At 41.5% G+C, this 23,632-nt stretch overlaps 1 protein-coding gene across 2 annotated transcripts in view; it reads left to right on the forward strand.

The window, feature by feature from the left end:
- The window catches only part of SLC10A7 (solute carrier family 10 member 7), a 194,192-nt gene that overhangs the window by 149,863 nt on the left and 20,697 nt on the right, over positions 1-23,632 (forward strand). For both annotated transcript variants that reach the window (XM_074993227.1, XM_074993228.1), the window contains 3 exons: positions 5,042-5,207; positions 10,173-10,224; positions 11,307-11,380. In XM_074993227.1, the coding sequence (XP_074849328.1) occupies positions 5,042-5,207; positions 10,173-10,224; positions 11,307-11,380 (292 nt within the window). The remainder of the gene's footprint in view (positions 1-5,041; positions 5,208-10,172; positions 10,225-11,306; positions 11,381-23,632) is intronic.

Below are 23,632 nucleotides of genomic sequence, written 5' to 3' on the forward strand. Positions count from 1 at the left end.
GTGGGATTTTTACCTCTACAAAGCTTTGTCCTTTCCACCTCTTTCCATCATGCTTGTTAAGGCCATTTATTTTGGATGTCATTGCGCCACTTTTTCATTCCAGGTTGTAAGTTCATAATGAGAGCATCCACTCAGACATTTCTTTGACTTTATTGTCCTGCTTCTGAACCCGTCCCTGATGGCCTATGGTGTTGGTGTCTGAATCTGCTAATTTTAATGCAGGCCAATACTAGAAGAAATCTCTGCAGGCTTTGTCTTTTGTTATTAGACATGTTCTTTCTCAATATTTTAATGTAGGTTCCAGTTTACTTTCAGAATTCTTTATTCAATCAATTCAACACACACTGATTGCAACAGTTCAGACCATCCCAGATTTTCTGCCAGATTTTGTGATCAGTCTTCCAGGTTTGCTGGCTGACTCAACTGGTCTTGTTTGTGGATATAACAGGAGATTTAGAGTTAGTGAGGTCCTGTGAGCAGCTTCATTACATCCCAGCTAAAACACAAGAACATACTCTCTTACCCCCACCCACCCAGCTCTATTTTTCATTCTTTTTTCTTTCTTCATCTTCCTCCTGTATTGGGGTGGGTAATACTTTTTGATGGAGAGCTGTTCCAAGAATTTGCTATGTGGTCAGGGGCCACATTTTTCTGCAATATTAATGGAGGAGGTACAGGGTCTGGGATGGAGTTTGGGTACAGGAGGGAGTTTTTGATATGGACTTGGGGGTGTAGAAGGTTATGTGGGTTCTGTAAGGAATTTTGGGTTCAAGGGCGGGTTCTGACCTGGGGGAGAGGTGTTAGGAGGGTGTGGATGGGAGTTTGGTTTCAGAAGAGGTTGTGACCGGGGACAGGAATACAGAGGGTTTGGGCACAGGAGGAGGTTGTGACCTTGGGACAGAGGATTTGGGGTGTGGGAGGGTTTGGAGTGCCAGGTGTAGGCTGTAGCTAGCGCTTACCGTAGGCAGCTCCAGGCCAGTGACCCTTTGAGACCCTCCATGCCTGCCACAGCCGCACAGAACTGTCAAAGCAGCTGGCTCCTGGGGCCTGTGTGTGTGTGTGAGTGTGTGTGTGCGCGCGCGCACAATGTCCCCCTTGGACAGAGGGGAGGTGGTAGGTCTCCAAATGCAGCACACACCCATAAGTGCTGTCCATGCAGCTCCCGTCAGCATGGAGACCTCCTTCTCCTGCCTCCAAGGGGGATGCCCTGCAGAAACACACACTCGCTGTCCTTAGCAGCTGGCCGCTTTGAGCAGCATGCAGTTTAGTGGCAGCCATGTAGCCTCACTGATAATCCCACTGGGCCATGGTGGGCTGGATCCACCCCACAGGCCATATTTTGCCTGCCCTTGTCCAATAAGTAGTAGAAAGTAAATTAAAATGAAGTACCTTGACTGGGGTGTGAGGGGTGCAGGCTCTGGGAGGGAATTTAAGTGTGGGGTGTGGCCTCTGGGCTGGGGCAGGGGATTGGAGTTTGGGAGAAGATCAGGGAGACAGTGCTTACCTCAGGTAATGCAGTTCCCAGCGTGACCAGCGCACCTCTCTGGCAGCAGCTGCTAGGCAGGGGGTCAGAAGGTCTCTGCATGCGACTGCCCACAGATACCACCCCCAGAGCACCCATTGGCCACAGTCCCAGCCACTGAGAGCTGTGGAGTTGGCATTCAGAGTAGGGCCCTCTCTCTGGGGCTGGCATATCTCTGAGAGTCCCCTTGTGGGGAGGGAGGCAGCAGGTCTGGAAAGGGGGCAGTGTGCAGAGCAACCCCCCCCCCCCCCCCCACACAACACACCCACACCAGCTGGGTTCCAGCAGCCAGTCACTTCCAGGAGCAGCCTGAGCTCTGCTGTACTGCCACATTTGGAGGGTCCCCTGTTGTCAGGGGCCCAGTGCCACTTCACTATGTGCATAATGGTAAATCTGATCCTGTGCCATGATTATATCAGTAAAAATATTTAAAATACATAATGTTTTAAAATCCTGCCAAATTTTAGGCTTTAAAGTGACACTTCAAAAATTGAGCTGATTAATTCAGAGTCCTTAAAAACACACACTTGTGTGGAAAATAGATTCATAGGAGAACACGAATAAATAGTCAATACTGTATACGTGTGGTTTGCGATCTAATGGAAGACATTGAGGGGAGCCCTCCTGTGGGAAATCTAGCATAGTTTTGCTGGCCCCTTTAAGAATATAATTTATCTTTTCCAGTATATCCTTTTACCACAGTCAAGGTCCAGGTCAGTTATCCAACTCAGATAGCATGTATTTGATCTTCAGTAACTCTTCTTTTGCCCAAAAAATGAACTCTTACCTTTGGGGAAAAGAGGGGAGAACTGCGTATTTCTTTTACAAAGACTCACGTTGGAGGCCGAAAACCTTGTCTCTGCATATCAGGTTCCAGGACTAGGAAAAATTAGGATGATTTTGATTTGACCTGGTTCCCAATGAAAGTCTCCTAAGTAAAATTTTATATGTCATGTCCATCAGCGTCAGAAGAATGGTCATCCTTATACAATGACTTTAAAAGGATTTGGTAACTGGAATTCTGTTTGTCCTACCATTGAGATCCTCTGTGTCACTTCCATAAACATTGCCATAGTGTTGAGCTCATTTACATTTGACAGGCATAAAATTCAAAGCTTGCGAGTTGTGAGTAGGTCTGAAGAGAGAATTTTATTGTGTGGTTTCCCAGAAGTCTCCTCTTTTATGTCAACAGACAATTTAGAAGCCTCTTTGGGGGGGTCAGTCTTTATTTAGCTTGAGCATTCCTGAACACCCATCTTTAAAACTCTTAATATAGGTCCTACAAGTAATTGATCACATTTATTCTTCAAAGCCATTAGATAATGAGTTTTATAGGCCTTTCGTTACTGGGAGATCTTAAGCACACTGGGAATGCAGTGATGAGGACTGACAGAACTAAGAATGATCAATCGACCTTGGCAGCTAGTTTGTTATAGGGCGGGTGCATAACTGGCTGGATAACTGTTCTCAGTCTGTAGTTATTAATGGTTTGCGGTCATGCTGGAAGGGCATAACAAGTGGGGTTCCTCCAGGGTCTGTTTTGGGACCAGTTCTATTCAATGTTTTCATCAACAGTTTAGATATTGACAGAGAGAGTACGCTTACTAAGTTTACAGGTGGTACCAAGCTGGGAGGGGTTGCAACTGCTTTGGAGGATAAGGTCAGAATTAAAAATGATCTAGACAAACTGGAGAAAAGGTCTGAGGTGAACAGTTTAATAAGGACAAATGCATGGTACTCCACCTAGGAAGGCACAAATCAGCTTCATACATACAGAACAGGAAGCGACTGTCCAGGAAGGAGTACTGTGGAAAGGGATTTAGGGGTCATAGCGGACCAAAAGCAAACATGATTCTGGGATTCATTAATAGGAGTGTTCAGAGCAAGGCACAAGAAGACATTTTTCTCCTTTACTCAGCGCGGATTAGGCCTCAGCTGGAGTATTGTATCCAGTTCTGGGCACCACATTTCAAGAAAGATGTGGAGAAATTGGAGAAGGTCCAGAGAGAGGCAACAAGAATGATTTAAAGGTCTAGAAAATATGAGCTATGAGGGAAGACTGAAAGAACTGCGCTTGTCTAGTTTAGGAAAGAGAAGACTTAGAGGAGATGTGATAGTGGTTTTCAAATACATAAAAGAAAGTTACAAGGAGGAGGGAGAAAAATTATTCTCCTCGGCCTCAGAATAGGACAAGGATCAATGGGCTTAAACTACAGCAAGGGAGATTTAGGTTGGACATTAGGAAAAACTTCCTAACTGTCAGGGTGGTTAAACACTGGGATAAATTGCCCAGGGAGGTTGTGGAATCTCTACCACTTGGAGATATTTATAAACAAATTAGACATCTGTCAGGAATGTTCTAAACAGTGCTTGGTCCTGCCATGAGGGCAGGGGACTAGACTTGATGGCCTCTCAAGGTCCCTTCCAGTTCCAGTGTGTATGATTCTATAAGTCAGCAGTGGTGATGTGTATTAATGGCGTTGCAATAGAGAGGTGACATGATACTTTTAACACCTTATCACTACAATGCCCCATGGCCTTGCTTTATTATTACTAAAAGAATGTGGTAACACAGACTTTTTCTCCTGAGAAATCAGGTAATATAGCAGGATTGCTGAAAAATTAACACTAGGCATGGATGTATGATACTTTAAAGTTTTTCAAACCACATAAAATAAAGCAAAAAATAAAAGCAATTTCCCAAGCAGAGCTCAGATAGATATGCTGTCCCTACTGATGCTCAGTCCAATTTGACATACTTTTAAAGTTTGTTACCTTCACTTTTAAACTTGTCTCTAAACCAAAATGTTGCAAAACAATTTCAGCTTCAATTTCTGTAAAGTAGAAAAGTTATACTAAGTACTGTAGGTTTGTTCATTTTCATGTGTTAATTCTGGTATTCTAAAAGCATGCAAATGGCATTTGTCTTTAGATTTACAAAAACTAGATATTCAGAGTTTGAATTATTTAAGCTCCCACAACACATGCACTTCTGCTTTTCAAGCATGAGTTATAATTTAATTAAAAACTTCTGGTGCATCACTAGCTATTTAAATATTAAAATGTTCCATGGATCACTTTCGATTATCTACCGTCATGAAATTCCTGAAGATGTCAGATTTTTAAGATTCCCAAAGTTGCACTTGGAATTGTCTGTTGATGCAAAGGGGACTGTGATAATTACATACTTCCATTAGTATCAGCAGAGGAGATAAACTTTGGGGAGTCTTAATGGGCATGTCTCAGTGACAGCTAGCAAAGAACATTTGGCATGATTAAGGATGGATTTGAATGTACTTGAAAATATACTCTCATTATGGATGCCCAGTGGAAGTTGCACTACAAATGTTAAATTCCCCAGAAGAAGAGTTGTGTGGCGGGGAAGCTTTGAAATCCACTGTGGCCGTCATCCAAATTATTCTCTTCTCTTTATGCCTTTCTGCTGTCAAATTCATTTTGTGATGCCCAACTTGCTCCCTACGTCTTTGAAAAGAGGCAACCTGTTGATTTCTGTTTCAGATTGTCCGAAGACACATAAAGGAATGGCTTGAGAGGAAGAAACCTCCATTTGGTGCTATCAGCAGCTGTGTGCTCCTGATGATCATCTACACCACGTTCTGTGACACTTTCTCCAACCCAAATATTGATCTTGATAAATTTAGCTTGATTATAATCGTGTTCATAAGTAAGTTCTGTCTTAAAATGCCGTTTTTGACATTTATCAGTCTTATGGGCAATGAACAGCATTCACTGGAAGGAAAAAAGGATATACATTTAGTTGCCATGGGGATAGATTTTATATTTTTAATGCCTTTCACAAGCAAGGTAAATTAAAAAAAAATCCTAGAGTCTGCACACTTTTAGGATGTTGAGTAAGCAACAGCGCTAATAAAAGTATGAACCCTGCTATTATATACCTTTGCAATTGCACAAAGTGGCATTTCCTTTCTAAAATAATACATTTTTCAAATATCAATGTCTGTCTTGAAGTTGTATTTACGAAAGGGCAGGTCATGTTCTGATTTGGCACACTTCACTGAAAGTGTAGTTTCCAGGTGGAACTATTACTGACGGAAATTTCTGTTAATAGCTTATAAAAAGCCGATTTTCACTTTCCTTACTGAACTATAAATCTTGAAAATATTTGGATTTTTACGTGACGTATTTTCTGTGGCTGAAGAAATTTGCTTAAAAGTACATTTTTAGATGCCCTCTGTTTTATTCATCAGACTTCAATAATATATTTGAGAGAGCAGAGTCCTGGTATCTGTCAGGTAAAAATATACTACACAATCATTAAGAACCAAAACAGCAAAAATACCTGTCACCTACCAACATAGTATTTAATTACTAATTTTAAATACTTCCTGCAAAATGAGGTCTCTGCTGTCTTTCTTTAGTAGAGGCCACCTCAGAATGAAAAGCTGCCCTGAGAGCACAAAGTACTCCCTGTGCCACTCCGCTAGGAAAGTTGTAGTCAACTAGTGCATCTGTAAAAGTGAGCAGCACTGGTTGGGTAAGGCATATGGCCCAGAGCCCAAGGGGTTCATTGACTCAGGATTCCTATACTGATAGGGCTCCGCAGAAGTCCTGAATGCAGCTTAAAAGCTGCCCGAGGTGTGTTTACACTAGGAACTAACTTTGAAGTTAAGCACTACATCAAAGCAGCCAGCAGAGAGTTTACACACATTTTTCCGTAACTTCGAAGTAGGGAGCCCAACTTCGAAGTCTTTGCTTCATTCCTGGGAATGGAGTAGTGCCCTACTTCAAAGTTTAACTTCAAAGTAGGGTGTGTGTAGATGCTCAACTACGAAGATACTTACTTCGCGGTTATGTTTGTAGTGTAGACACAGCCCTAGCCTGTCACAACTCCCAGTACTGCCTGCCTTTCACTAGGCATAATCTGCTCCCCCTTTATGCTGCACAGACACAGCAGCCCATGTTAGTGTAACATGAATCTCCAACTACTATACTTGAGATCAGACCCCATGTAATCGAAAGCCACTGAGTTTTATGAAACCACTGAGTCTCCATTTAATACGTAGGTATCTTTTGATAGTAAGTGAAATCTGGGCCGCATTGAAGTCAATAGGAGTCTTGCCATTTACTATATTCCATCTTGCATCCGTGTGTGTGTGTGTGTGTGTGTGTGTATTCCATTCCATATAATAATTTTTTGTTGGTTCTAAATAAACCAGAAAAAAAAAACACCGATAAAGGAACTAATAGTTTTAAGTACCTAATCTTCCTGATTCAAAGCACTCAGTTCATAAAGAGTATAACACTAAATTAAATAATGTTTGACTTTGGTAAAAACAGCTGAGTTTGCTGTGGGATTTTTAGATAAATTCTTGTCTGATGTATGTTTTATAGTTCTCGTGGCATGGATTTTCAAGGTTGGGTTTTGCACCCCTAGTAGGCATCCTTCAGTCTGCATAGACTATGGATCGCGCCCTTTAAAGTTTCAATTGAGGACTTCATTTACAGCATCTGTTGTGACTATAAAGACCCACACGAGAGTGACAGTCCTTGCTGCATCTCTTGCAGATGTAGTGGGTGTCTGGCAAGTCCTTATTGTGCTTTCTGTGCGCTCGCTTCTCCTCTGCTAGCTGTCTGATCTTCAACTCGCCCACAATCTGTGCATCACAAACACATTCTTCCGAACGAAGCCACAGCACAGTGTGTCATGGAGACACCCACGCTCGAAGCACTGGCATCAACTAGATGTGGTCATCACTAGGTGTAATAACCTCAAAAACGTCCTCCTGACACATAGCTATCATACTGCTGACTGTGATACAGATCACTCGCTAGTTTGCTCCAAGCTCAAGCTGAGACCCAAGAAGCTGTACCGCTCTAAACCTGCTGGAAGGCCCCGCATTGACGCCAGAAAGACCGCAAACTCGGAGAAAGCTGAAAAGTTCAGAGAGACCCTCCAGGAAAATCTGCGCAGCAGCCCTGGGGGCGCCGATGCAACATCCAAATGGCAACATCTGAGGGATACAGTTTACAACACGGCCTTGTTGGTGTTTGGAAGAAGAGCTAGAAACACGAACGACCGGTTCGAAGCTAACTCTGATGAGATGATTACAGTCATTGAAAAGAAGTGCGCTGCACTCCTGGAGTACGCTCACCGAGCCAGAGTACCCAGCAAGCACTTAGAGAGGCCAGAAGAACAGTACAGCAGACAGCCAGGCGCTGTGGGAACAACCACTGGCTCCAGCTATGCAGCAGCATTCAGACCTGTGCTGACTTTGGTAATCTCAGAGGAATGTATGAGGGTATGAAGAAGGTATTAGGACCCACCCAGAACAAGATGGCACCTCTGAAATCCAAATCTGGTGAAGTCATCGCTGACAAAGCCAAACAGATGGAGCACTGGGTTGAGCACTACTCCGAGCTGTACTCACGCGAGAATGTTGTGGTTGACGCAGCCCTCGATGCCGTCGAGCTCCGACCAGTAATGGACGAACTGGACTAAGAGCCGACGGTGGATGAACTGAAGACAGCCATCGACAGCATTGCAGCTGGAAAGGCCCCTGGTCAGGATGGTATACCACCAGAGGTAATCAAATGTGCCGCGGACACACTCCTGGAACCACTGCATGAGCTACTGTGCCTGTGCTGGGTTTTGCACCAGTTTTCCCACATTCAGCTGTAGGTGGTTTCCCAGAGTGGATAAGCTGTGGAGCACTGTCACATGAAAAGCACTTCATATATTTTACATGCAGCAAACGAAATACTACTTGCAATATTTGTTTCCAATGCAGCATGATAAAATGCTTGTGTAATTGATAGTAAACTGTAGAAATGACACTGTAAAATGAGAACAAATACAAAGTATATATCTAGTGTTCTTCTCCAAAATTGTTGAGAAGAAAATATAAAACCAAAAAGAATTCAGGTGAAGTGGAGGCGTGCTAAGAGGAGTCTTCTTCGTTGAAGATATACTTGTAACTTGCATGCACAAGTCTGTGCAAATAAAGGAGGGAAAAACATAAATTATTAATGAAGACGTTTTTGTGAAATTGTGAAAATCATCCAACTCCATTTTTTGCCTATTCTGTATTTTAGTTCCCTGTCCGTAACTAAGCAAAGACATTGATGTTACGCTTTGGTTCTTATATAATTTGCTAAAGATACATCATATCTTTATCTCTAAAATATTAAGAAAGTTGAAAAATAAAGTTGGATGAGATGGATGAATGAAATTCACTGCAAGTAGAAGTCTGGGTACTGCTTCATTGGGGTCATTGGCTGTGTGCCATGTTATTTCAGCAGTGTATTTGGCCTGAGGTGTTTAAGCGGAAAGTATATTTATTATTCTCCAAATTACTGTTTTATGGTAACATGTATGTTAATATTCTAACCTCAGTAAGGTATACGCAACATAGCATTGATAGCAACATTAGCGTTTATTTTTATATAGCTATTACAGAAAAGATGCATTTACTGTTTATGTTACATTAATGCATTTATACCAAAGAAAAAAAATTATAATTTGATAACAATACATCGATTCCTTAATTTCTGAAATAAATACCAGAAAATTTAGTTTGTCCATCTCAGGGAATTCTCGTAATAAATAGAAAATTTAATTGTTAGCTAAGAGAGTCTTTCAGGTTTCCTTTCATGTGTCAGACCAAAAATACTGTCCAGTTAAAACTGGAACTAGACCCATTCTTAAATTGTTCTATGTACATATTTCTAGCCATTATGAAAGTGGGTCCTCTTTCTTCCCAAAGTTCTCTGCAAATTCAATTCTTATGTCTGACTTTTCCTGTTGTCCTCACAGGGGATTGCTGAAGTACCGCATTGAGGTAGAGCCACTCAGTCAGCTAGTGTGACCATACAGCCTAATTCCCCATTTCTTACATAGCATTTGGGTGAGATGTGGTCTCAGATTTCGTGCTTGACTGGGTTTCCGCATAGGTATTAACTCAGGAGTCTCAAAAATGTCTGCACCTGCAACATTTTACTATGCTCAACAATGGCTGAGGCTTTCAGGCCACGTGTGCTGCTTGGTTCAGGATTTGCAATGTAAACATATGAATAGGAGTCTCGTAACACCTGTTAACAATTATGGAAAGTATAAGCATTTCATCAAGAGGGCAATATATGATAGCATGTGTGAATGTTTGTGTCTGCAGTATCACACTTACACCTGACTTTTACAATCTGTTAAGTAGAGATGTGATAAATTTAAAATATCTGCCACCTAAAGTGTGTCAGAAGGTTGCAGTGTCATCACTCCTATAAAGCAGTACTAAGGGCATAGATGTATAGCATTCACCAGTCAATTTTTCTGTCAGTGAGACATCATATCAAGAAGTAGATTATTCAGAGGCAGTACTTCTGCAAGTGCTGCCATAACCATAGTCAGTGTGCTTGCTCTAGAAATACTTTCTCCAACATGGTGATGTCCGTTGCTCCTTCAGAAATAGTTGCATATTTGGCAAGCGTTCAGCTGCCCATTTATGTGGCTTGATCAAATTTCTCTTGAGTATTTTGGCCCATCCCTAAGCATAAGATGTGTATCTTTAGATCCCTTGTTCAGGTAGAAAAGATATGTGTACAGCATACAATACAGTGGTTTAGATGAATTTTATTTTTGCCATGTAAACTTATGTTTATCTTGCTTTTCTTTCAGTATTTTCAGTTCAGCTGAGCTTTATGCTTTTAACATTCTTCTTTTCTACAAGGTAAGTAGATTAGAATGTTCTGAGCCCACATACAGTATACAATGTGTGCATTTATGCTTATATTCAGGGATATGCTTCCAAACCAGGGGTTACTTCATTCTAATACTTGATGCAGAGGTAACACAACTAAGAAAGAAGGAGCTGGATTCTGTTTCTTCTTGTGCCTTTTCTAAAGAATTGGATATGAAGTTCCTGTAAGTTACTCCTGTTGCAAATCATCTTTCCGTCTTCTGTTATCCTGGCACCAGCTAGGTCACTGTAGGTGAATTAGAGCAGCCACAGTCCTGCTCTTAAGTTCTGTTGCATGAAGCAGTCCCTAAGGCACCCTTCTGCTGATTGGGAATTGCTAGCATGTTGTATATTCTGGCCACGCCCCCTGCCTAAAACATCTGGGGAGAGGGCACCTGTGGCATAGAACTAGCTAGGCTAGTTTTGTGTCTCATAGGTATTCCCCATGAGTGAAGAATCCTAAGTAATTCTTTAGGGCATATTTAAGTGCCTCTTGTAATGGTGGATCATTCCTGGACCAAGGATCTGGCTGAATTATACAGCCCTACAATGCCATTTTACAGGGCCAGCAGTAGTGAGATGCTACTTAAGCTGTGTAATGAATACATATCTGGAATTTCAGGAAAAACGTTTTCCCATTTGAGTTGAACATACAACCTCCTCTGGGCATTCATAGCCCAGCTTCTCTCTCTCAATAGATAGCAATGTATCCTATATCTCTTTACATATGGCTAATAGTCTAATTTCAATATGCTATTTGGATGAAAAATTGCAACAGCACTAAGAAAACAAACTGTGTGCTGGTCAGTCTTTACAAAGGAAAATGGGCTATTAATATGACGCAGAATGTATGCCGCTTAGATGGATTTAGGGTATGGAAATTTATCCTTTGGGAGATTGCCACAACTGAGGGAAAAATGTTTAAATAAAAAAAACAAACAAACCACACTGCTGTAGAATTATTTATGTCAGTGTTAGGAACATGTGTATAGGCACTTAAAGTCGTACATTTGATCAGTGATGTCTTAAGCAGATTTTTGCTAACAGAGATTTATTAAAACTTTCTCTTCTAGGAGTAGCTCTGGTTTCACACCAGCAGACACAGTGGCTATCATTTTTTGTTCCACACACAAGTCCCTCACCCTGGGTAAGTCATTATGAGAGATCAAGTTTAGATTTTCAGTGCAATTACAGTAATCATTGTAATTAGCTTGATTGGGAAAAAATGTTTGTTAAATCAAAGTGATATTTGTATGAGTGGCAAATATAGAAACATCAGAGTACTAATATTGACATATTAATGTAACTTTTTGCACAGAGTAAATAAACATTTATTAAAAAGGAGACAGACAGCACAATTTGCTCAACTGGGAGTTCAGTAGTTGTACTGCAATGTCATTAATTTGCTCTTATTTTAGAGGGAACGTCTTCATTTTCTGTTTCTGATGTTCTGTTAACCTAATACAATATCGATAAATTTTGAGGTTTATTACTCATATGGTTCATCTACGCTAAGAACTAAGGCACTACATCGAAGCATACAGCAGTCTACATACATTTTCCTTTACTTCAAAGTCCTTACTCCATTACCGAAGTAGGGTGCATGTAGACTCTCTATTTCGAAGTTGTACTTCGAAGCAAGCAACTTTGAACTTATTTTTGTAGTGTAGACATGGCCATAATGTTCTAAGTTATTCCTACACTGTCATCCAAGAAAGATTTTACTACTCAAATCTGATTAGCATTTGTCACACACAAACGTTTGATGTAAAAACAAAAAAGCAGTCCAGTAGCACTTTAAAGACTAACAAATTAATTTATTAGGTAGTGAGCTTTCGTGGGACAGACCTAATTCTTCAGACCATAGCCATACCAGAACAGACTCCATGTTTAAAGGACAGAGAACCAAAAATTGTTATCAAGGTAGAAAAATCAGAAAAAGGTAATCAAGTTGGGCAAATCAGAGGGGCGGTGTCAGGGAGGAAGTCAAGAGTCAGATAAAGCAAAGTATGTAAAAGAGTCCTTATAATGGGCCAGGTAATTGCCATCTCGGTTCAAACCGTGTGTTAATGTGTCGAAGTTGAATATAAAAGAGAGTTCCGCACTTTCTCTCTGCAGGGGGTCGTTAAAGTTCCTTTTCAGTAAAACAGACTTTCAGGTCATTAACAGAATGGCCCATTCCATTAAAGTGCTGGCTGACAGGCTTGTGAATTAAGAGTTTTCTGATGTCTGCTTTTTGTCTGTTTATTCTTTATTGAAGAGTGTTTACGGTTTGTCCTATGTACATAGTATGTGGGCATTGTTGGCACATGATGGCATAAATGATGTTAGTTGAGGAACATGAGAATGTGCCTGTGATTCTGTGAGTAACCTGGTAAGGTCCAAAACAAAAAGCAGTCAAGTAGCACTTTAAAGACTAGCAAAATGGTTTATTAGGTGAGCTTTCGTGGGACAGACCCACTTCTTCAGACCACAGCCAGACCAGAACAGACTCAATATTTAAGGCACAGTGAACCAAAAACAGTAAGCAAGAAGGACAAATCAGATTATCTTTTTCTGATTTGTCCTCATTGCTTACTGTTTTTGGTTCACTGTGCCTTAAATATTGAGTCTGTTCTGGTCTGGCTGTGGTCTGAAGGAGTGGGTCTGTCCCACGAAAGCTCATCACCTAATAAATTATTTTGTTAGTCTTTCAAGTGCTACTGGGCTGCTTTTTTGTTCTGATAGAATATAGACTAACGTGGCTCTCTCTCTGTTACTGTGAAACATTTGATGTATTTTAAAAAAGATCACTAAGGACAGTTCTGTTCTGTGCTTAGTTTTAGCCATTTCATTGCATTTATCTTGCAGCCTCTTTTGACCATGTGTTTACTTATTATGATTTATTAGCCAAAAATATGTATTGAAATGTTTCTCATTTAAAATTGTTTAGTGATAACAAGCATGGTCTGATGAAAGCTTACAAAATACAATTAAAAATATTTGTTTAGAGTGCCATTACTGTGCTCCATTCCTATTCCTGTTCTCTCCTACTGGTCGGTCAGAGGGACTATCAGAAGCAGTATGATTTCTCACTTCTTTCCAAAACTGGAAAATGTTTATTTGGTAATTATATATGCTGTGGTTTGAGTATCTGCCTTTTCAAGCCTGTAACTATAAAAGATATAACCTCAATTATTAAATGGAGTTGAATATTTTAGAAGGAACGAGGAACAGTGACCACAACGGTAACCACTGAGTAGAATTTCTGTAGTGACCTTTTTTATGCAGAAGGTATTTGTTTCTGTTCCTTTTAAATTGCCTTGATATTTTGAATTTGTTTTTAATGAAATTAGTTTGCATTGTTTTGGGTATAATTTCAGACAATGTATAATACATATAGACTCCTCTTTCGTACACATTAATAGCACAGTACAACGTGCGCAATTATACCAAGTTACCTACAGACCTAGGTATGAGTGTGACAGAACAAAGGCCATTGGTTTCCACTATCTAATAATGTGCAGTTTTATTGTTTATGAAAATAAGATTTTTGTGGGTAGACCGCACACACTTATATACCTGCCATGCAAATAAAAACACTTATAATTACTTAACCAGAACAAGCCTCCGTGGGATGGCTTTCACCCAGAAAAAATGAGGGACTTCTGTTACCCTCTCACTAGTTGTTCTCATGCTAAACTCTCCAGCAGAGCTTTGCCTGTATCATACACTGAAGTCAGTGCTCCTTCTCCCGACTAGTTTGTGATTCAGTTCTATTTTTATATTCTCCCTGAAGCTACCTGATTCCTAGCTCCTAGTAGATGCTGAATTAAAAGTAACTGCTTCCCCTAAATATGTACGTTTTAGTCAGCTTTTGCTTGCATTTTTGTCGAGCTCTGTGCACATTCAGCAGCTGTTCGGAAATGGCAGCCAAGTAAAAGTTCAGGACTCTTTGGAACCTGTTTTCTCCCACACTCATAAAATTCCTCTCTTCTAATACATGTACCTAATGTAGGTAAGTGAGTGTGCAAGTTTTTAGGGCTTGGCAATGGTTGGTTGTTCTTGCAGCCCCCTGGGTATCCCTCCTCTGGGGTGTAATGTTTGCTACAGTTTCTTGAGGTAGACTGCTTCACTAGGGTCGAAGAACACTTGGAAGTCTCACCTGGTGACTCTTACTGAAATTTGCCTCCTGAGTGGGCAGATAACTAGGAGCACTCTCACAGTCTGTGTGTTTGCACTAGCTTGTTGTTGAAAGCTCTGAACAGCCTAGCACCCAGCCACCTGAGAGATTGCATCTGAGCCTCTGTTATGTCTCTGCTGTTAAGATCCGTTGCATTGCATCAGTTAATGGTTCCTGGAGTTTTGTAGTAAGAGGCCAGAATAGAGGCTTTCTGAATGGAACACTCCCATTTGTGGAAAGTTTTCCTTTTGGCAGAGCACCAGAGCCACGATTAGCAAGTCTGAGGGCAGAGAGAGAGTTTCTGTGTGTGTGAGCGTGCCTACCGTCAGTCAGTTGCCAATTACTGTTTGTCAGTTGCCTCTAAGTCTGGATTTTTGTTCCTGTTAATTATTGCTTGTGTATCCAATTACCACAGCAAAGTGCGCTGCATAAAAAATGCACAGATGTGTGGAGTGAGTCCAGCAACAAAATCTGGATTCACACACCTTTAGCATTTTGAAAATTGCCCCCAGAGCTAGTGGCATAAATAGGAGTCTTTAACCTATGCAAATAACATTATTGTAAAGTTATCCCAAGCTCCTCTCGTGGTCTCTGGCAGCAGTGCAGGGGTAATGTGTTTATAACAATAATTGAATAACGATTTAGTGTGCCAGATGCTTGTTTACATATATCAGAAGCCCAATCTTGCTCCCAATGAAGTTAATGAGAGTTTTGCTTTTGACTTTAGTGGGAGCATAACAAATAGACAATGTCCATGCTATGTTGTTGTTCCAACACAGTTTACAAGGAATGTTTAGTATAAACCATCCAGTAAAAACTGCACTCATATGAGTACTGCTGTCTCGATCTCCACAGTATCTGTGCACAGCACTGCAGTTCAGGGTCTAGTTTCAAGCCTATGAGTGGTGATGTTTTTCATTTACTTCAAGAAATAGCCATTAAGCAGCGCGTAATATATGAGACCTCCCACAACAGTATTTTTATTTTGGGGCTACAAATTGGTTTCTCTCAGCGTGACATGTGAGGCTCTGACAGGTGCTTCTTGTCCATTCCCTGTGGATGTTAGAATGGAGCCCACAAAAGGGGAGGAAGAGGGGACAGCTTTAAAGGTTTAGAAGTAGTAATAGGAGGAGCACACAAAGGCTTTTGTAAGGTCTTTCTCCTTCACCTAATTCAGAAACCAATGAATTCTCATGCAGTGCATGCTTATGAGGCCAGCTTCCACTTCCACTGCTGAAATCATGAAAAATTGCTCACTCGACACTGACCCAAGTGTTGCCCCCGTACATTGAGGTTTATTTTATGTACCAAATAGCTGACACACCTATTTTTCCTCAAAGATCAGGTGCAGGGCACGTATGTATAAGGATGAATTACACTGACTACGCCTTTTATAGTCTTCATGCAATATCATAATCTGATTAAAATTTCTTAGTATAAACGGTCCTTTCCATGGTTTCAAAATAGTGTACATCATGTTGGCGCACACAACCATATTTATCTGTATTCCATTTAACTATGGAATTAAGGATATAAACTTACAAATAGTGAAGATAAATGTGGTACCCGTGACTCGCTCTGGCATATTCCCCCTCACTTTGTTCTTTCTCTCCCTCTTCCCATATATGCACAGTACATGTGAGTACACACACATGCAAACATTTGATTCATGGCTTTTATTAGTGCATTTGCCAATGATTGATTAGTACTTAGTATTAGTACTTCTTCTATTGATTGATTGCAGATGAAGTGACTATTTGACCTTTAATTATGAGTCTTGCTATTGAAAATGACATTGAGCTATGGCTTCACATAATCCATCTGGAAAGCCCGACATGATGCCATTCCCTGGAGTTCATTCAGCAAGAAAGAGGAGGCCTGAAGGAAGCGCAAAGCGATCAGTAAGGTTCATCTAAAACAATACTGCAGGGTTTGTTGCCTGCACTTGTATGTAGTCTCTGGCTTGTGTGGGAGATTATTTTATTTTTTGTAGAGGGGGAATTACTAGCTACAGGTCACCACTTAAAACAGTAAAAATGCAGACTCACCAGTTATACAGTTTTTAATTTAAACCTTCATAATAATTAAATAACCATAATCCATATGTATTTTATCTAGAAGATGATAAATAGCTGCTACTGACTCTGGCTATCACAGGTACAAAACGTCAGCATAGGAGATATAATTGACGAAGGACTGTTAAAAAGCCCCTTATGGAATGAGGATTTTATTTTCAGTGCATCATACATTTTCTCATTTGGAAGGCAATAATGCTATGGCTTTCTAGATTCTTAAATTAGCCCAGATAAATTTTTCAGTTTACACAATTGTAACTATGACTATCTAACTATAACTAGGAAGAAAGGGTATATTTATTTTGGTCAACTTTACTGTGTTGAGACAAATTAAAAATAAGGTAATGTGCAGCTGCATTTGCCTGTTTCATGACAATGAAAAAAATTAGTTGATTTAAGTATAAGAAGACCAAAAGTTTGGTTTCAATTACAGATTAGCCTTCAATAAAATAAGATTTATTTCTATTACTGCATAAGAAAAAAAACTCATTGAAACCAGAAGTACTGCTAATTTCAATCCAAAGTGAATTTTTATAGTCAATGAATGCAGACCCAATAGGTATAGTGATGAACCTGCAGGAATAATGAGCACTTCATGTATGTTGCTAAATGCTCTCAGTTCCCATGATTTCAGGTTTGTACTCTGTGGTCCTGATTCAGCAAAGTGATATAATGCATGTGCCTAATTTTAAGCATATGAGTGGTTCCATTTAGTTCCTGTGTAGAATCCCAAAAGGAACACTTACTGGCACACTTACTGTGCACTTACTGGTGTTCTCCAAATGCCTTCATGTGTGAGTTTTTGAGGATGAACTTGAAACTCCTTTTGTTCAGTATTTACATGAAGACAAAATGGCAACATTTGCTGGATTATCAGCTACTTGCTGCTGCTTTCTGGCTATATGTCTTCTTTTTGTCTAACCTGATAGAGAAGTCTAAGTGAAAGTGACTTTTCTGCAACTCAGCCTGCATAAGTGATTATTCTGGTTGGTAGGGGGTGGCATTTGAAGGAACACGAGGCTAGAAGCTGTATCTGGACCAAGGCGTACACCCAACTTTCACTAAAATTGTTAGATTCATAGACGTCCCGTTGAATCACATTCTCCACACCCCACTGCCTTGTGGGTTATCCTGGGAAGGAGAACGGCTAAGGGAGTAAACCCTGACAAAAAATCCGGAGTGGAGTCTGAAGGCGGTTCGGTGTCAACTTCTGGCACTGTCCCAGCAACTCCTGCAGCTGAGCTGGTACCAGCCATGGAGGTTATCCTCTCCTTTGGACTATATCAGTAAAGCAGAGGGGGGGACACTGGTGTCTGGGCAGCCCAGTGTCTCCATAATAAGTGCCCAGGCTCACGCCCGGAGAGGTACTCTGGCATCACTGAACAGTGTTGCATCAACACGGGAGGCAACAGATACTGGTTATAAGCTCTTGCTTGATTGGCGTAGAGAATGAGCGCCAGGGGTTGCACAGAAAGCACACTAAGGACTTGCCAGACACCCACGACATCTGCAAGAGATGCAGCAATGACTGTCACTCTCGTGTGGGTCTTCATAGTCACAATAGACACTGTAAATGAAGTCCTCAATTGAAACTTTAAAGGGCGCGATCCATGGTCTATGCCTGTTGAATCCACTTTTGCTTCTGAATTCCTAGAAAGATATGAAGTCGTAGAAGGGTCATTAGTGAAGACATGTTTCCAGCTCTGTTCTCTTCCTAGTACCTGTATAAGAAATTGCCTGGCCTTCTAATGGGTATGTTGATAGGCAAACTGTCTTTGGTACCAGCTCTTCATAAAGTGCCTACTGTTAGTGTGGATTCTTCAAATCTGTGTTCCTGAGGTCAGTTTCAAGTTTGTTTTTCTTCTAAATTCTTTGGTGTGTCTCCCCCTTGCCACTACCAGGACAGTGATGATAAATGGAGATATGTATACCTAGCTCACAGAACTGGAAGGGACCTTGAGAGATCGTAGAGTCCAGTCCCCTGCACTCACAGCACGACCTACCACCATCCCGGACAGATTTTTTTAAACTATTTGCCCCAGACCCCTAAATGACCCTCTCAAGGACTGAACTCACAGCTCTGGGCTTTCAAGGCCAGTGAGCTGTCTTTCTTTCCCACCCCACCTAGTGCTTTCTCTCTTCCCAGCAGGTAGCACTTACTTCAAAAGATTAGGCCTAGTGCTTCAGGTTGAAAGGAGATCTAGATGTACGCAGAGAGCACTAGGACCCCGATTCATTTACAGAAGTTTCCAGAACCTTTTGTCATTTAGTGTGATTGAAGTTACTCCCAAACTATATTACTGTTGCTGAAGGCAGAGCCAAGAAGCCAAAGAAAGTTATTCTTTTCGGTATTCCTTTCATAGACTCTCCTCCCATTCCACAGCTGGCTGCAAAGAGCAGCCCTGTCTTCTCGTAAAAACTTCAAAAGGTTTCCGAAAAAGCAAAGGGCTCTCTAGTCTGATTAGAAGTCCTATATGCCTCTTTGCATGGTTGATCAGTTCTCTAGACCTGGCTACACACTTTCTGCACCCTCCCACCCATGACTGGTTCCCTCCCAAACGTGTTTGTGAGGTGCAGTGTTGGTTATCAAGTCATGGTTCTGCTTTATCCAGTTGTCACCTGCCTTTCTCACTAGACATCAAGGGGAGGCAAACTTTGATGGCTCGAACAAAAAGCAGTCCAGTAGCACTTTAAAGACTAACAAAATAATTTATTAGGTGATGAGCTTTCGTGGGACAGACCCACTTCTTCAGATCACTTTGATGGTTGGAATTTCTCAATGTTTTCAAGACACCAAATCCCATTTCAAGGCTTCTGGGGTGGAGGTAGCTTAAATGTTCTCCTCCTGCATAAGCCTCTGCACCCTCTTTGTCCCACTGCCAAGACAGAGCCAGTAGGTTGCAGGAATGCCTAGCATTCCTACTCACCCAGAAGGGAGTATCCAGTTTTAGCCACAACACCATGCAGTAGGTTTTTTGTTGGCATGTGATGAATCAGCGAATCTGTCATCGCACCCATCTGCCCTGCCCATTTGTTTAGCTGTTCAGACCCTGCTCTCATGATCTCACCCCAATCCAAGTGAAGCAGTCACTCCTTTGCAACTTTTTCCTTCAGCCAAATCTCCATTACCAGGGCTCTTTATGAGGGACTTTGCCATGGTGTGCTGAGCTAGATCAAACGGTAACTGTGGGCTCGTGTTTGTGAATATGTGTATAATTATGTTTGCTGAAGTGAATTGAAGTACCCTCTGGCTTGCCAGGCTAGCCTGTGGCAATTTCAGATTCACCCACAAAGCGAAAGTACACCATACATTTCAATGTGACAGAATACAATAGGCAAGTAGACATATGGAACCCAGGCAAAAAATCAGAGCACACTCAGCCTTGCTCTCATGTGCCGGGTAGTGACAGCCTCAGGGGGAAGCAATGCTCTGACACCTTGTCTCCCACCGTGTCCTTTATGAACTCTTTGTTCTACGAGTGCAGTACAAAGGAGCTTCCACAAGGGCATATATTCAGGAAGATCATCCACTAGCACAGGGATTCCCAACCTAGGGGTCGGGACCCAAACATGGGTCTCCATTAGATTTGTTAAGGGTCACCAGCGTCTCGCAGCTGCAAAGTGATCTTAAAGAAGGCATTTGCAGCTTCTTAATGCTGCTACATCCAGCAGCTCTCTCTATCAACAGAGAAGTAGTTATGCATTGCAAAGACCTTTGATATTCGGAGCTACCCCAGGCAAGCCACTTAATAGACACTTGCAGTAAGTAATGTTTGCCTCTCCTCCCTTCCCCCACTCCTACCCCTCTTCCGATCTATGTAGCTGATTTGTCAGTCTTCATGTTTTGTTTGTGTTTCCCCCCCCAGCCCCTGCGCGTGACCCTCAGCCTCTGAGTGTGATCCTCCTGCTGCCCCAGCCTCCGAGTGTGACCCTCCCAGCACCTCCAGCCCTGAGTATGACCCACGCAGCCCAGGTGTGACTCCTTGCAACCCCTAAGTCTGACCTCCCCAGTCCCTCCAGCCTCTGAGTGTGACTCCAAAGGTGCCCGAGTGTGATTCCCCCAGTCCCTCAGCTCCCCAGCCCCTGAGTGTGACTCCATCAGCCCCTCCAGCCTCTGAGTGTGATCATCCCAGCCCCCAACCCAAGTGTGAGTCTCAGCCCCTGAGTAGGACCCCCCAGTCCCCCAACTCTCCTGAGCGTGAACCCCCAGCCCCGAGTGTTACCCTTCCAGCCTCCTCACGTGAGTGTGACTTCCCCAGGCTCTGTGTGACTCCTCCCAGCCCCTGAGGGTGGCTCCCCCACAATCCCTCCATCCTTTGAGTGTGGGCTTTAAGCTGGGGTAGTGGTGGGGAAACGATTTGGAGTTGAGGGTCTTTCCCCACCACAACACAGATCGACTATAATAATAAAATAATTAACTATATTAAAAATAGCGTTATGATTTTATTGTTTATGTATTTTCCCTTTTTCTATGAAATAACTATAATGAATATATAAATATGAGGGGGTGCAATTTTATATTCTTGCTTTAGGTGCAAAATTAGCTAGTTATCACACCGCCCTCCTCCCCTGCATTTTTAAATCGCCTTGGGTCACCAAGTCTTCCTGAATTGTCAAAATGGGTCCCTGTCTGGAAAACGTTGGGAGCCGGTGCGCTAGCAGATCTAATTCAAATAAAGAAATGTCAGTGTATAAATTAGTCTTCGTGGAGCTTGGACACAGCACCGGCTTTTCTGTTGTTGTGTTGTGAGATTCATGATATCATATGCCTCTTCTGCAGCTCTTCATGGAGTTTTGATCTCTCTTACGATTCCATACTTCATAGGAAATTAGGTGATCTTCCTTTTTTTGTGACCTGAAACATATGCTTTTTTTATTAGATTTTGAACATGGGCAAGAAATCTAGCGCTGGCTTGTTTCCCAGTGTTTCCTATTCAACTGCACACTCTGCCAGTAGTAGGTTTTTTATTAATATTTAGAAAGTTTGCCTCCAGCAGTACTAAAATGTGCATCAGAAAACAACCGTTGTTTACTGTGTTTGAACTGAAGAATCTCACCCAGGAGATCTCATTCACTTGAAGTTTACATCTCTCAATCTCGACTTCCAAAAAGAGATCGATGAATAACAATTGTCATTTCAGAGTTGCACCTCTCCCATTATTTATTTGGTTATGTGTCTTGCCAGATGTATGCTTAATTGGATCAGACACTAAAAAACAGATTGCAGGTTTTAATGGCAGCAAGCTCATACCTCTTTATAATAACAAAAAAATGCTACAATCATCCAGCTGTAAAATGATAATGACACAAGAGCCCTCCCAACCCTCTCTCTCCACCAAAAACAGTTAAAGTTAATTTATCTACTTAAGAAACTACGTTATATTCAGCAGATAACTGACAGGGGCCACCCTTGGGGAGCTCCAAGTTTGGACCTGACTCAAAATCCCTTTATCCCAAGCTGGCACAGGCTACGAATGTCACCTATAGTAAAAGTATTGAGAGTGTTGAAGCTGTCGTTGAGCATCTGTGGGAGTATCCCAGCTACATGCGCTGCCCTCTGTGTGCCGGTTGGCAGCCATTCTTAGCTGCTAGCTTCAGACACTTCTGGAACTGTGGGTGCAAGGATATTTTTTTAGAACACACTGGGAAAGTAGTAGTGGAATTAGAAGGGGAATTGCTGGGAGGCTGGATGGGGATAACTCTCCCACAGCTGTCGGCGTTACTAATCCCACCACCATCCTAATTCTCAGCATTTTACAGTCAAATGGATGAAAGACAGTATTTCTCTCTCTCATGTGGGTAGAAAACTGTTGCTTGCAAAGTCCCTGCCCAGCTGATGGGGAAACTAAATCTTTTCATCCTCTTTTTTCTTTTTTACCAGCACCTTCCTTTGTTGAAAGGAGAGGAAAAAAAAAAGGCTGAGAAGAAAATTAAAAGACAGAGTTGTGACTAGTGTTTTCAGAGTCTGATATCTGGCACTTACATGGGCTAAGAACATAGTGAAAGCGGGGAAGAGGAAAAGCTGTTTAGTTTATGCAACTGTGTTTTTCACTTGGATTGATGTATAAGGAGGAAATCAAAGTAGGATTCGTTTCTTGCATGTACTCAGATACAATAGGAATAATGTATATAAGTATTTCCATCTTGTCCGTTACCGAGCCAAAACGTTGATGTCTCTACAAGTCCTGGCATCCACTGTGCTGCAGAGAATAATTTTGTTCAGGGAAATAGCAAATTAATAATATTTTCAATCTTTAGAATATTGGATGTCTCTCCCTTAATCTATCCATTTATCTCCATAATATCAAAGTCCATGACATGGCATTGTTCCATAAAATTATTGGCTACTAGAATTATAGACCATCAAGGTTGTTTCCGCAGTCACTTAGTACACACACGCATCTCAATAGCAACGAAGTACAAGATGAACCTCTAAGTGTGCACTGACTTTTGTTTCTGTGAACTATGACTTGAAGTACAGTCAATAAAATATCTCTGAAGTAGACCAAGATAGGCTACACCATTGCCACTCATGTGTCTAGGACCCGTTTTAGAGACAAGCTAGTGTTTAAAGTAAGATTTATGTGGTTTGATTCATTATTGAATGCCCTGATAATTAATTACTTGTACGATATTGTCAGTCATGTTAAGGTGTTCCTGAGTCAGAGGCAACAGTCTTCAGTAGTTGGTGTTTAATGTTTCATTATTAGCATTTGGTGAGATTGCTTAGGTCATTCATTAAACATCACTTCCAATGTGAACACCCCCATTGGAAAACCATATGTAGATCAAACAATACATTCTTTTTTCCCTCCATTTGCATTGTTATTTATGAAGGAACAGAAGTTTCACACTGTGTAGATTCCAGCACAAGGACTTTACCACACACAGCTTGAGGAGTGTTACTTTGCTTGTTAGGCTCAGTGAGACTAAAAACAACTGATTACAATGAATTATATAGGGTGCCGTTGGGCAGAGAGAAGCGATGGGGTGGGAGTTCCTGAGCCCCTAACATAGGTGCTAGCAGCAAGACATAATAAGTCCATAGTCTAAAAAATTAATTACATAAGTGCTCCGCCCAGAGCTCATGTTTATATGTGAATACAAAAGTGTCATCCCTTGAGTTTTCTCTTGTAGGAGATAGATTAAATTCCAAATCCAG

This window comes from Carettochelys insculpta, chromosome 4, assembly GCF_033958435.1.
Source record: "Carettochelys insculpta isolate YL-2023 chromosome 4, ASM3395843v1, whole genome shotgun sequence".
NCBI classification, from domain to species: Eukaryota; Metazoa; Chordata; order Testudines; family Carettochelyidae; genus Carettochelys; species Carettochelys insculpta.